Source organism: Sorex fumeus, unplaced genomic scaffold (assembly GCF_029834395.1).
Source record: "Sorex fumeus unplaced genomic scaffold, SorFum_2.1 ptg000003l, whole genome shotgun sequence".
NCBI classification, from domain to species: domain Eukaryota; kingdom Metazoa; phylum Chordata; class Mammalia; order Eulipotyphla; family Soricidae; genus Sorex; species Sorex fumeus.
The window spans coordinates 27,229,208-27,243,857 of NW_026606060.1; the positions used below are offsets into that span (position 1 = coordinate 27,229,208).

Consider the following 14,650-nt stretch of genomic DNA (forward strand, 5'->3'; position numbering starts at 1 on the left):
CAAAAAAAAGCAATACTTAAACTGATATTTTTAGTAGATAAGAAATATTGTAGAAACTTCTGATAATTATACTTAGAAATTTAATGTCATTAAATATAGATATTATATAAACAACCTATATAAGTTTAGAGATCAATTAAAGGGATTCAATGATTTCTAACAATGTGATTGTTTTGAAACATAGCCCTTAGATTATTCCATTCTTTTTTTTCTTTGAATTTTCATGAGAATAATGATTTTAATCTGCTGCTTTTAATATCCAAACCAGAAAAAACCAATAAACATAAAGCTTTTAATATTTCTGCACATTCCTTTTCATTGTACCAGAGCCCTCTGGCCTTGTGGAAAGGTTTCATGTGGATCCTGTTCCTGACAGTGGTTTTGTTACTATCAAAGATCTTGGAGGTGGAGAGTATCAATTGCAGTTTTCAGTATTATACTTGCCAACTAGTATTTATATTTGGTTCAGTAGGGAAGTTCTTTATGAAATCTATGTACCATGAAAACTTAGTCCTTTGACAGTTTCTTTAAAAGCATAAAATGAAGACAAAAACATGGTTGCTGAATTGATGAGTCTAAGTTTCAACATTGGCGAACTGTTACCTTAGCAACATCTATGCTTTTTTTTTAAGGTCTACCCTGAACCTACAGCCAGCCATCCAAGGCTTCATGAATAGTTTAACAAAGAAACGGCAGAGCTATTGAGTAATCCAGGCTCATTAATTGTGTACTTGCCAGGAGGATCTGCCTTTAAATCATTAATGCAGGCAACATTTCTCTCTAGAGCCATCAATGTGATTCCACTGCCTGAAAAATGTAATAATGATGGATTTTCTTATTCTTCTCCTCTTACTTTTTGCTGGAACTTCGGAAACACAGGTATTTCATAGACACTTTTAAGAACTAGTACTGAGCAATGGGCTGTAGATTTCTAAAGACTGAAATAGATGTTTATTCTCAAAGTGAACTTGCAGTGATGTAAACTACTGATTTAGACTTGGATAATGCAGTGTACTTTAAAAGTTTTTATATGTTGCTTGGTGAGTGGGTGTGCAATGAAACAAATTTTTATCTTTATAACAGTGTAGAATTTATAATATTTTAAGCAGCGCAGAATTATAGTGATGTATTACTTTATTATTTTAAAAATTGTGGTACAACTATTATTTTAGCTTTCTTACTTTTTGGAAAGTTTTAATGCAGTTATTTGATTTGGATATCCTAGGCTGATACTTCCAATGCTGGTAGCAGGTACGATGTAACAGTCTCTTCCGTTTCTGCTACAACATATAGCTCACCTGTGAGCAGAACAATGACAACAAATGTAACAAGTAAGTATGTTTCCAATTATATTTGGGGTGTATGAAGTATTTGAAGGCAGTATGAAGCTTTTATACATAAATGCTAATATCAGCAAGCATATTCAGTTATATGAGGAAATAATTTAGTAATTAAAGCAAATGGATGTAAAGTCATTAGTTTAGATCCATACCCCACTGTTTTTTTTTTTTTTACTGTTTTTACTCTTTACTTTTACTTTTCAGGAGCAAGATAGTTTCTTTGTGCTTTTTGTGACTGGGTCAGAAAGACTGTTAATGATAATTATATAGTGCAGGGCCATGAAAATAAACTCATTACACTTGCTGGGAATAATTATTCAGCTTATAATACTTTTTCTTTTCTTAGTTTTTATGAATAAATCGTGCATCAAGTAGGTTTCTCTAAAAAATTATTTGGCATCAACAGTAGATTTGGTATGCGGTATTTAGTAGCATTCCATTTTCTACATTCTTACAGAAAAAATCCTTTTGGTATTCCCCTAAGTATTTAATCTTCTTCTTTTTTTTCCCTCTAGCTTTTGATAGCAAATCTCTCAGGAGAGTAAATTCACATTTAAAAACTAATGAGTTTTAGGAAATATCAAAGGTCTATACTTGAAGCTATTTTCATATATATTATTATGCAAGTAAACTAATAATTTGATCTTCTAACAACATGATTTTTTAAAAACAGAACCAGGGCCCCCAGTGTTTCTAGCAGGGGAAAGAGTTGGATCTGCTGGGATTCTTCTCTCTTGGAATACACCACCTACTCCAAATGGAAGAATTCTCTCTTATATTGTGAAATATAAGGAAGTTTGCCCATGGATGCAGACTATTTACACACAAGTTAGAACAAAGCCGGACAGTCTGGAAGTTCTTCTTACAAATCTTAATCCTGGAACAACGTATGAAATTAAGGTAAATATTTGGAATTAATTTGTATTAGTTCTTCCATTTCAAAAGTTAAGGAGAATTTTTCCTTTCTGATCAAACCATTACAACTGAACACAGACAGTGAATAAAGATTAGGAACATCTGAACCACAGCCTGAACACTCACATGGGCTTGTAAAATTGAATGGATGTCATTCTTTCCATTTTTATCTGTGTAATTTGAACTGTCTGCTTTAAGAAGCATTTGTTTTTGTGACTTCTCTAGAGAATAAGTCACATAAATAATTTAGGTTTTGTAAGTGAAAATATTGCTTTCATTAAAGTTATTTTTCATATCTTTGTCTTAATCCTGTTGATGTATCTGTTATAAAAAGTCTGAATAATAACTTGAAATTTTCTATTGAACCAATTTATCAAAAAGCCATGCATTTTAGTTCCCCTCATCAAAGATTTCCTGAGCATTCATTGTCTATATTGAAGGTTGAAGAAAAAGTTTTAGTTTTTCATGTTAAATATTGTAAAATTTAGCACCTTATTTAAATATAAAATAAAAGCAAATATAAAATCAGTTCTAATTTAGGATTTGTGAAATGCTTAAAATTAAGAGACCACTATGATATTTCAGGTAAATAAGTAAGGATAGAAATATGTTACGCTTCTCTTTTTTCAACACAGCAGTAATATGGAATTAGTTACTGGGCCCGCTCGAGATGATAATCAAATGTATTAAAAAATGCTATAGATGTTGTATAAATATGTGATCATAGGTAACTGAGACAACTTTCCTGATGGTAAGAAATGATGAGACAGGAACATTTTTAGGAGGGCTCTTTATTGGAATCAAAGAACACAGCCTGAACCTGAGACCATAGGGGGCAGAGGCAGTACTGTCAAGCATGAAACAAACCTTTATTTATATAAAAGTCAAATTCAACGTGTTGTGAAAATATTTCATTGCAAAATCTTTGACTAAAGAGTATCGATTTTTTTTGGTATCTGAAAAATGACATATTATAAACATTCCCACCAACAGGTACATATTCTAATTAGCATATGTGTTAAAATGTTATTATAGGTAATAAAGATTACACTTTAATATGGCACAAGAATGTACTGCTGATAGAAAGGTGGTCTAGCCAACCTGGCTCAAGTTTCATATATTTCTGTGGAGTTTGAAATTTAATCCTTTGAATTATCTTATTTCTTGTCGCCTGCACGGCAAAGCCTGGCAAGCTACCCATGATATATTCGATATGCCAAACACAGTAACAACAAGTCTCACAATGGAGACATTACTGGGCCCGCTAGCGCAAATCTACTAAGAATCTCATTCTCCTTTTCATTAGACACTTTATTTATAAATTGTTAATGTGACCTTTACTCTGTTCAAATTAATGTTAGCTATTGCAAAATTTCAAACTATTTTGGGCTATACTTGATATATTCTAATGTAGAAATCAAACACATCTGTGGGGAAAAGTCTTATCAAATTCATTACATATGTTATTTTATTTAGAAATTAAAACAATTATATGATATATTCCCATTTTACAGAAAATGACAATATGACATAGAGCACTTATGTAAATTGACCACTTGGAAGTTGATAGAGTTGCAGTTTAAATCAAGCAGTTTGCTCCAGTTATATCATTTGACAGAGATTAAGAATATTGTTCTCGTATTTCAATAACTTTTCTAGTTTTGGAATTCAACTGCCAAGACAAAATGTATTTTCTGTCTTTTAAGTTATAGAATAATTTTTGTACATGATTAATTAGACTTACTTAAAATTTTTCCTGTGTATTTTTCTACTTGATTAAATTATAAATTTTAGCACAGTTGGTAGGGTGTTTGCCTTGCATGTGGCTGACCTGGGTTCGAGTCCTCCATCCCTCTCAGAAAACCTGGCAAGCTATGGAGAGTATCCTGCCCACATGGCAGAGCCTGGCAAGCTCTCCATGGCATATTTGATATGCCAAAAACCAGTAACAACAAATCTCACAATAGAGATATTACTGGTGTCCAATCGAGCAAATTGATGAACAATGGGAGGACAGTGCTACAGTGCTGCAAGAATTTTATATACTTACTGAATCAAACTATGATGGTAATTCACCGTTGGGAAAAGTGAACCCTTATTTGTTTTTCATTTCAGGAGTCTATAAAAATTTCAAGAAAAACTATCCTTATTTTTAACTTTATGGACCAGTCAATGTTTTATTATTTAGGGTTCTGTCTAATTAGAGAAAAAATATCTTGAATGTAACTATTGTGATCTATTTTAGGTTGCTGCTGAAAACAGCGCTGGCATTGGCGTTTTCAGTGATCCTTTTCTTTTCCAAACTGCTGAGAGTGGTAATTTTCCTAACTTATTTATTCTAAGTTAATTTGGTTATGAGGTTTTAGCATTTGAAATGAGAACAGTTATAAACTGAATCTGACACTAAAATGAATAAAAATTTCAAGAATATGGCAATTTCATTACATATCAAGTATTTTTGTATAGTTAGAATACTCATTAAAGTTTATTTTTGATTATAAAAGCAGTAAAGGTATCTTGGTAAATTTTGGGAAGACAGAAACTTAAAATCACACAATGAAATTATGCATTGTGGATTTCATTTTTTCCCCTTTTTGGCTTACACCCAGCATTGCTGAGGGGATACTCCTGGCTTTGCACTCAGGAATTACTCCTGGCAGTGCTCAGGGGACCATATGGGATGCCGGGGATTGAACCTGGGTCGGCCGCGTGCAAGGCAAACACCCTACCCGCTGTGCTATCGCTCCGCCCCTCCTATTTCATTTTAAAAGTACTGTTACCACATTGATATATTTATATCTGATATGTTGTCTCCCATGGATATATGTCTATGTGACTATGTATTAGTGAAAGTTGCTTTGTGCCAATTATACAAGCTTAAAATCACAGACTTTTTATGACCTGATTTTATCAATGCAATTGTAGAGGTTGTAGTATTAGTCCATGCTATATAGCCATAACAAAACTGAAGACTTCATTCTTCCTTGTGCTGAGAGAAAGAAACCTTAATAATAGCTTAGCTGGCCCCGTCACACAATACGTTCTACTCTATTAATAAATCTTGCTAGAACTGTATCAAATGTACCCAGAACCTCACCCCAGTAGTGAATCAGCCTATCTAACTCATTAACATTTCTTGCCTCGATGTTTGACGTTTGAAAAATCTCCTTGCTGCTTTTCTTGTTTCTGACTAAAAGGAATACTGAGCTTTACCATCGTTTGAAAAGTAAATTTTCACACTATGATACTTTTCCTAATTCAGCTGTCTCCTCTCATACTCAGAGTAAGTTCTTATCATGACTCTGCCTTCATTTCTTACCATTCTTTCTTTCATCTGCTCTAGCCACACTGAGCAAATTTCGTTCTTGCTGTTCCCTCTACGTAGAATGATCTTTTTTTCACTAAACATTCATAGCACTCTCTTCCCATTTAAATCTCCTGTTAACCTCCTAAAATATCCACATTTTCTCTTATCCATTTCCATCATTGATATATCTTGTACCACTCAGAATATTACACATTCTCTAAATTATTTAAAATTATTTTATAGTTATATTTTTAAACCACCTTAAGGAATTATGGATGAAAAAATAACTCTAAAGTACAGTAAAAATAATTCAGAACAATATACTCTATTTCTGACTTCCTATGTGAGTTTTTGCAAAGACTGCATAATTACATAATTCCGCTTGTCCTAACTTTCCTTTCCAACCTTCCACCCCACAAAAATAAGGGAGTAAATATATGTTCACATTTAACGAGAACATTAATCTCCAAAGTGGCCTTTTTACTTATTTAGGCTATACAAAGCCCCAATTTAAGAATTTCTTCCATTTGTTTTTTTGGGGGCTATACCCACCAATACTCAGAGATTACTCCTGAGTGTGCATTCAGGAAATCACTCCTAACGGTGCTCAGGGGACCATGTGATATGAATGCTGGGGTTCAAACCCCAGTAGACTGTGTGAAAGGCAAGTGCCTTATCCACTGTGCTGTCTCTCTGGTCACGGGAATATTTTCATGAAATAAACTTCTTTTATTGTTTCTTTTCTATTGAAAAATTCTTTCATATTGAAAAATATACTTCTAGAAAGAATACAAGTTAAGACAAGTTAATCTTTAAACCAAACTGAGTTGATATTCTAGTCATAGCACAAAAAGCTGCTTTTTAAAAAACATGTCATGCTCCATCATTTCAGGTAAATCCAAAATATATTTTAGCTTTAAAATTTAGAAATATCTCTTATACCTCTATTTCTAAATTGATAAATTATAAAAAATGTAGGAAAATACTTTTATTGTCTTTAAAGAGATTATTTCTGAATAAAAAATATACTGCATGAGCCAGAGCAAAAGTACAGTGGGTAGGGTGTTTCTCTTGGCATGCAACTGACCTGGGTTCCATACTCAACATCCCATATGGTCTCCCTGAGCACCTTCAGGAATAATTCCTGACTATAGAGCCAGGAGTAACCTCTGAGCATCACTGGTTATGATACAGAAAGTCAAATAATAATAATAATAAATAAAAATAAATACTGCACAGTGTATACACTTTATAAATTATAGGAATTTTTACATATTTGTATTTTTATACATTCCAATCATCTAGGAATGTACTCAAAGTCACTGTCACTGTCCTCCCATTGTTTAACGATTTTCTCGAGCGGGCCTAGTAATGTCTCCATCGTGAGACTTGTTGTTAATGTGTTTGCCATATTAAATACCTCATGGGTAGCTTGCCAGGCTTTGCTGTACGTGTGAGAAACTCTCTGTAGCTTGCTGGGCTCTCCGAGAGCGGAGGAGGAATCGAACCTGGCTCGGCCAGGACGGTTGCGCCCAAGGCAAATGCCCTACTGCTGTGCTATTTCGCCCGCACTGCAAAACCTGGCAAGTTACCCGTGATGTATTCCAAACATAGTAACAACAAGTCTCACAATTTGTTGTGTGATGTTACTGGTGCCTGCTTGAGAAAGTCGATAAACAATGGGAGGACAGTGCAGTGCAGTACTCAAAGTATGTTATACTTTTCTGAAAGGTGAGATGAAGTAAAAATCAAAATCTTTTGACAATTTAGTATGGACACGTTATTTAATCAGACTACATAAATTCACTTTATGAAAGTAATAGATTATGGGGTCTTAGTACATAACCATCCAAAAAGAAGAAATTAGAATACTTAAAATAGAAAATCTGACAATTACAGGAAGTAACCAGAAATTGTCTTTAGACACCATGAATTCACAAAAAAGGAAAATACGCAAAGATGTTTTATTAAGACACTGTAGCACTGTAACACTGTCCTCACTTGTTCATCAATTTGCTGGAGTGGGCACTAGTAATGTCTTTATTGTGAGACTTGTTACTGGTTTTGGCATATCGAATACTCCATCGGGAGCTTGCCAGGCTCTGTCATGTGGGTGGGATACTATCAGTAGCTTGCTGGGCTCTTCGAGTGGAATGGAGGAATCAAACCTGGTTCAGCCACTTGCAAGGCAAACGCCCTACAAGACTTGATAGAAATATCTTCTTCCACTAAATATTTAAGCCTTATATCATTTCTAATTATTAAAATTGTGATTTACATATAATTAATATTTAGAAATACTCTTTGAATAATTTTTATTGTTTAAGAAATCCACATTACCTATTGAATAGTCCTCTATGACTGTTTTTGAGATTTATTTGAAAATTGCCAAATAGTATGTTGCTTAATTTTAGTATACTTATAAAATTTGCATAACTTTCAAAAATAAGAAATTTAGAAGTCTGATTATAGTTCATAAAAACCATTTTAATTATGATTTACAATTTACAATTGACCAAACCACTTGCTTTTTTATAGCATATTGACTTGAAAGGAATTCAGATATTACATTTTAGTATCTAAGATTTTATACTATCATTATTCTTCTTAAGCTATAATTGATTCCACTGGTTAGTTTCCCTTATAAAAACATTCATCTGATATTTTGTCAACTATTAATCATCAATTGTTTTCGAACTTAATAAAATATTTTTCTACTCAGGTTTCTACTGTCTAAATCATATATCCAATTGATATGTGATCTTATTTTTTAGAATTTAACATTTTAATAATTTGTGCCACTTTTATGCATGTTATGTCTTGACATTACCTACAATGTAAATACAAACTATGTGGTGTCTTAATTTGGATTTTCATTGCTATTTATTATTTTGTACCAAATGTCTTCTTTCATCTTGATTTTTTCAATAATGATATGTGATGTCTACATTCTAAAATACTCTATGTTCTAAAATCTACTTTTTTATTATGTTATTTATTTTCTCAGTTTTGGACAACTTACCTTCAAATTAGTGAACGTGCTTTGTTTCATTCTGACATCATGTTTGTCTCATTCCAGTTAAATTAGCATATAATTGTTTCTGATTATGAATAATTGGTAAGACCTCATGAATATTGCACAAAAGTTGATTTTGAGGGCCCATAATGGTTAAAATATAGTTGCCTCAAACAATTATGTGGTGTCTGTTTTATGGTAGACACTAGATATTTATACATTTTCCAGAAATGTACTTTTATCCCCTACCATTTTTACTGAGGTAAAATGACTTATATTTTATTAATAGTTTTATGAATACATCAATACCACACCCACTGCCAGAGTGCCCTCTTCCCTCCACCAATATCCCAAAGACCCCTCCCATCAATCCTCCTCACCCCATTTCACCAGGTAAGCTCAGTTTTGTAGCAATCTTTATAGTTCAGTTGGCTTTGGTTACTTTTGTTCTCTTTATTATGTATTTTAATTTATTTTAATTTTTCATAGATTTTTAATGGTCTTTATTGAATTAAAACAAATCCTTCTTTTGTTTAGGTGCTAAATGTTTACATTTTTTCTCCATATCTGTTTTTGATTAATAATAATCCATTTTTCAAAACGTCATTATCAAGATGATAGTTGATACAATAAAAAATGTACTTTTTGGTACATGTAGGTAAATTGTTCTAAGCAGTACTTCCTTGTTACCTATGATATCTACATAATTCTAAAAAATTCTTTAAGTGAATATTTGTTACTCAAATTTATTTGCATATTGACAAAAAATCTATCAGGTGTAATACTACAGCTTATTTTATAGGTCTCAGCAATGAATGGCAATGGTTACATAATACTATAGTAAATAATTACTCTCAAACACAATGTATGGCCAAAGTTTTCATTTCTTTTAGTCAAAAATCAGTACTCTACATTTAAAAAAAAATCTTTCACCCAAGTAGATTTACCTAATATGTCATGCATTTAATATTATACAACATGGAAAATGTTATGTTCAAGAACATAGAATTTATATTAAATTACATTTTGGTGAAATTCTGAATTTCTCAAATTTTAGAAATATACTGTTCTATAATATATATGTATATATATTATTATTTTTTTTCTATCTTTGAATCCTCCTCACTTTTCCAGCACCAGGAAAAGTTGTGAACCTCACAGTTGAAGCCTTTAATTATTCAGCAGTAAACCTGATTTGGTATTTACCTCGACAACCAAATGGCAAAATTACAAGCTTCAAGATCAGTGTCAAACATGCAAGAAGCGGGATAGTAGTAAAAGATGTCTTGATCCGCGTAGAGGACCTTTTAACAGGGAAATTGCCAGAATGCAATGTAAGTGTCACGAAAATGTTCTGCGTCTAAGAATTTTGCCTATACTTAGGCTTTGTAGATTTTGGTATTTATATACTGTGTATTTTTTTCTGTATCACTGTATCACTGACATTCCGTTGTTCATTGATTTGGTCAAGCAGGCGGCAGTAACGTTTCCATTCTTCCTAGCCCTGAGATTTTAGCAGCCTCTCTTTACTTGTCCTTCCCAATGGTGCCACACTGGAGGCTCTTTCAGGGTCAGGGGAATGAGACCCATTATTGTTACAGTTTTTGGCTCATCGATTACACCATGAGGATCTTGCCAGCCTCTGCCATGCGGGCAGGATACTCTCAGTAGCTTGTTGGGTTCTCTGAGAGGGAAAACTAGACTATAAGAGGTGTCATGATTTTTGCTTCTGGAAGCTTTTTTTAAAAGTCTCTGGATCTTGGCCATTGATGGGATTATATGGCACTGGGGGCATTTTTTGGGTGTGACTGCCTAGCTACTGGAAAATGGAGGATCTGGGTGGAGGAGGCCCAGTCCCAATTTGAGCAGGCTTGGACATCTCAGCCCCAGGTCCTGCACACCTGGGTTCCTCTGCCGGTTCCTTCATCTGTGAGGCTCATCCGAGTGAGTGGAGAGTGGCCTTGAGCATGGCTGTTGCTGGGTTCTGAAGGTTTTCAGCTGCCAGAGCTCTGCTTGGGGCTGGGAGGGAAACTCAACCCACCCCTCTTCGAGGGGCCCCAAGTGAACACAGCCAGGCGCAGGGGCAGGAGACTTTATATTTTACTGATGTGGTTATTTATTTATGGCAATAATTGATTATAGACTCGTGTGGGCATTATTAAGTAAGGTAAAATAAGTGAGGCATTTGAGAATTGAGGAGTGAGATAGCCAAATCATATAAGGAGATTTTAAGGAAAAGACTTCATAAAAGAAGTAATATTTCCTTATGGGTTTGGAAGGACAGATGGAACCTGTGTGTTAGTGTGGAAAGCAAGGTGACTTCAGCAAGAGATTCTTTATAAAGCCCTGAAATAAAAAAAATAAAGATTATTGATGAGAGAAAATATAATACTTTTATGATATAGGAGAGAAATGAAGGATTTAGTCGAGAATAATTTTGTAGAAGTGGATTAATTTTGTTGTTTACTGCCTTCGGTGAAACAACTATTATTGTAGACAATGATAAGAAATTCGCGGAAGTACTTTATAATGATTTTCTAGATTATTGATCTTCAAAAAAAATTTTGGTGATATTTAAATAATATTAATGGATAAACAATCAAGTTTACTTTTGTTTTAAATATTTTAGATTAATAGAAGTCCCAAATCTTTTTAAAATATTGGATATTATTTTAATTTATAAGACTTACGTACACACAATATGTATTCCATTGTTTTGTCTTTTTATTAGTTATAAGAAAATTGTATTAATAGTAAGAAAGTGATCACTGTTTAGTATTTATATGAAGGAATGTGTATATTTCCTGTCCTTTTTTTTTTCACTTTTGAGTGACACCTGGCGATGTACAGGGGTTACTCCTGACTCTGCACTCAAGAATTACTTCTGGAGGTGCTCAAGGGACCATATGGGATGCTGGGAATCAAACTTGGGTGGGCCGTGTGCAAGGAAAACGCCCAACCCGTTGTGCTATTGCTCCAGCCCTACTTATCCTTGACAATTACATTTTTAATGTCAATTTTAAAAATTCTTACTGCTGTTTTGTTGTTTAATCTTTATTATAAATCATTTGAAATCCTATTTATAAGGTTCAAAAAGGATAATAAATATATTCTGTTCACCTATCTTGAATTGGTAATTGAATCTACTAAAATCGTAAATACTTTAGCCAATAAAATACTTGTACGTGCAAACTAAGATTAGTATTTTTAGTGTAAAAGAAAAAGAAGTGAGTCACAACTCTCATGTTCACTAAGAATCACATTATTTTTCTATTGGTATTTATTTTATCCACAAGGAAAATAATGAATCATTTTTATGGAGTACGACCAGCCCTTCTCCAACCCTGGGTAGGATTACACCCACAGTGAGAACCACGCATTCATCAAGCACGTTGACAAGGAGTAAGATAAGCTCTGTGTGGAAGGAGCCTATCAGTTTTGTGGTGACACGTTTGAGACCTTATACAACGTATCTTTTTGAAGTTTCTGCTGTTACAACTGAAGCAGGTTATATTGATAGTACAATTGTCAGAACACCAGAATCAGGTATGTTTTGTATTTAAAAAAATTGTTAGAAATATTACTTCAATTTTTATTTAATTTTTTTTGGTGCTCCTTGGGTCACACCCGGCGATGCATAGGGGTTATTCCTGGCTTATGCACTCAGGAATTACTCCTGGCGGTGCTGGGGATGCTGGAAATCGAACCCGGGTCAGCCATGTGCAAGGCAAACGCCTAACCCGCTGTGCTATTGCTCTAATCCCTATTTAATTATTTTTGTTAAAACCTTCCTTACCTTAAAATACACTCCTTTTTCCCACCCCACCCCTACCCCCACTCCAAATAATAAATACTAGGTTCCCATCTGGAACATCTTCAATTTCTATGTTCTTTGGTAAGATTAACAAAAACTGAAGGAAATAAAAACCCACATCATTTTTTTTAAAAGGACCAGCTTTATTCTGTGATCTCACAATTCTTCTGTTGTTGTCGAGCAATAACCCCTGCCCTTTGTGTACTTTCCACTAATATCTAAGTTCTCTCAACTGTGTGCTTTTACAAATATGGTGAATACATGCAATTACAGAAATTTCCATTGATTAACATTTTATTGTGAAAGATAGAAACAATAATTTAAAAATAAGGGTGAGGTTCCAGCTCAGTGATTCAACACATGCCTCCTATCTGTGAGCCCTGATTTAATTCCCCTAACCCTCTAGGAAGAAAATTTAGAGGTAGTTAGTGCAGTGGGTAGAGTGACTTACCTGGGTTTAAGATAAGTACCACGTACAATCCTCACAGTTCCATCAAGGGTAAACTCTGAGCACAGATCTGCGAGTAAGTCCTAAATATCAGCAGGTATACCCCCTCAAAATTATTTACTTACCTGTTATCTTTTTGAACTGCAATTTCCTCATGTGAAAAATGAAGGCAGTAATCTCACCTTTCTTATGCAATAGCATTAAGAATAAATGAGTTTAAATAGATATTACCATTATGTACTAATAATGTACTATGTACTGCAGTACTATGTACTGCTGCACTATGTACTCAGACGCAGAATTAATTGAAACTTAATGAGGTGCCACCATGTTTCTTTAAATTTTTCAAATATATTCTATGTGTCCCCCTTTTATTTAAGTACAAGGAAACTTTTATTCACAGTGTAATGTTTTTATCTCTGGTTTTGTGTTTTATTATGTGTATTTAATAATAAAACACTCTTTTACTTACATTCATATCTACTATTTACTTTTCAACAATTATTTTAGTGCCTGAAGGACCACCACAAAACTGTGTAACAGGGAACGTTACAGGAAAGTCCTTTTCAATTTCATGGGACCCACCAACTATAGTAACAGGAAAATTTAGTTATAGAGTTGAATTATATGGACCAACAGGTAGGTCTTTGTTGAATTTTTTAACCTTTGCAAAAAAAGAATTATATATATAATTAGTTAATTGCATCAAGCTTTTCAAGAATATGAAATAATATTTTTTTCATTGTTCGCTGTAGGAGATGTCACCAGACAGTGCGGTGGGTCAGGGGCAAGCCACTCTGGGCAATACTAGGGGTCTCTGGGGCTGCATACCTGGGTTCGGTGAATATACTGCTTGTAAAGCATGTTCTTCACTACTTTTACTTATATCCCCCCACGTTTATAATTATTTTTGTTTCTTGGAGGTCGAATTTTGGATAACAGCACAAAAGACCTTAAATTTACATTCACAAACCTAATACCATACACAATGTATGATGTATATATTGCAGCTGAAACTAGTGCAGGAATTGGACCCAAATCAAATATCTCAATTTTCACTCCCCCAGAAGGTAAGAACATTTTCTTTATTATGTTAATAAGAGTTTTTTGCTCTGTTTATAAATTTTATTATATTAGTTTAACATTACTTTAGAAGCAATTTGGTTTCTTATTTTCTTTCTTTATGTTTATTGCTTGTCAGATTATAATATCATACGTACTTAACATGTGTTACCCAGAACATTAAATTCAGAGCATGTTTCATAATAAGGTAGTCTAAATATCAAGTGAAATAAGAAAATATTGCACATAATACCAACATGTTGGATATTCCCAATGAATATCATCAAAAGCTCTAGAAAAGTTAAAGTAAATTAACACACTGACATTGTTTAACCCATATTGTTTAGGGTAACTGATGAGGTAGTGTTTTTTTTTCTCACAGATTGTTCAAAGGGCTTTATATGTTCCTCAATGCCAATAACAAAATTTGTTTTCAATTTAAAGGGCATTTATTCTAAGCAAGTGAGAATTTCTGAAGATTGAATGGTACAGATTGAATAGCATACTTTATCACACTAAAACAATGTCTCTCCTAAATAAACACTTCTATTTATATATATTAAAAATCACAATTTGGAGATTAGAATGATGATAGTATAGTGGGTAAGGAATTTGTCTTGCGGGTAGGGCATTTGCCTTACAAGCGGCCAACATGGCCGACCCGAGTTCGATTCCTCCGCCCCTCTCGGAGAGCCCGGCAAGCTACCGAGAGTATTCGATATGCCAGACACAGTAACAACAAAGTCTC

General features: G+C 33.7%; 1 protein-coding gene across 1 annotated transcript in view; it reads left to right on the forward strand.

The window, feature by feature from the left end:
• The first annotated feature begins 822 nt into the window (after window positions 1–822).
• The window catches only part of PTPRQ (protein tyrosine phosphatase receptor type Q), a 229,001-nt gene continuing 215,173 nt past the window's right edge, over window positions 823–14,650 (forward strand). Inside the window, exons 1-8 of the mRNA XM_056117635.1 lie at window positions 823–879; window positions 1,226–1,331; window positions 2,014–2,240; window positions 4,501–4,570; window positions 9,713–9,912; window positions 11,875–12,124; window positions 13,351–13,479; window positions 13,764–13,910. Of these exons, the coding sequence (XP_055973610.1) occupies window positions 823–879; window positions 1,226–1,331; window positions 2,014–2,240; window positions 4,501–4,570; window positions 9,713–9,912; window positions 11,875–12,124; window positions 13,351–13,479; window positions 13,764–13,910 (1,186 nt within the window). The remainder of the gene's footprint in view (window positions 880–1,225; window positions 1,332–2,013; window positions 2,241–4,500; window positions 4,571–9,712; window positions 9,913–11,874; window positions 12,125–13,350; window positions 13,480–13,763; window positions 13,911–14,650) is intronic.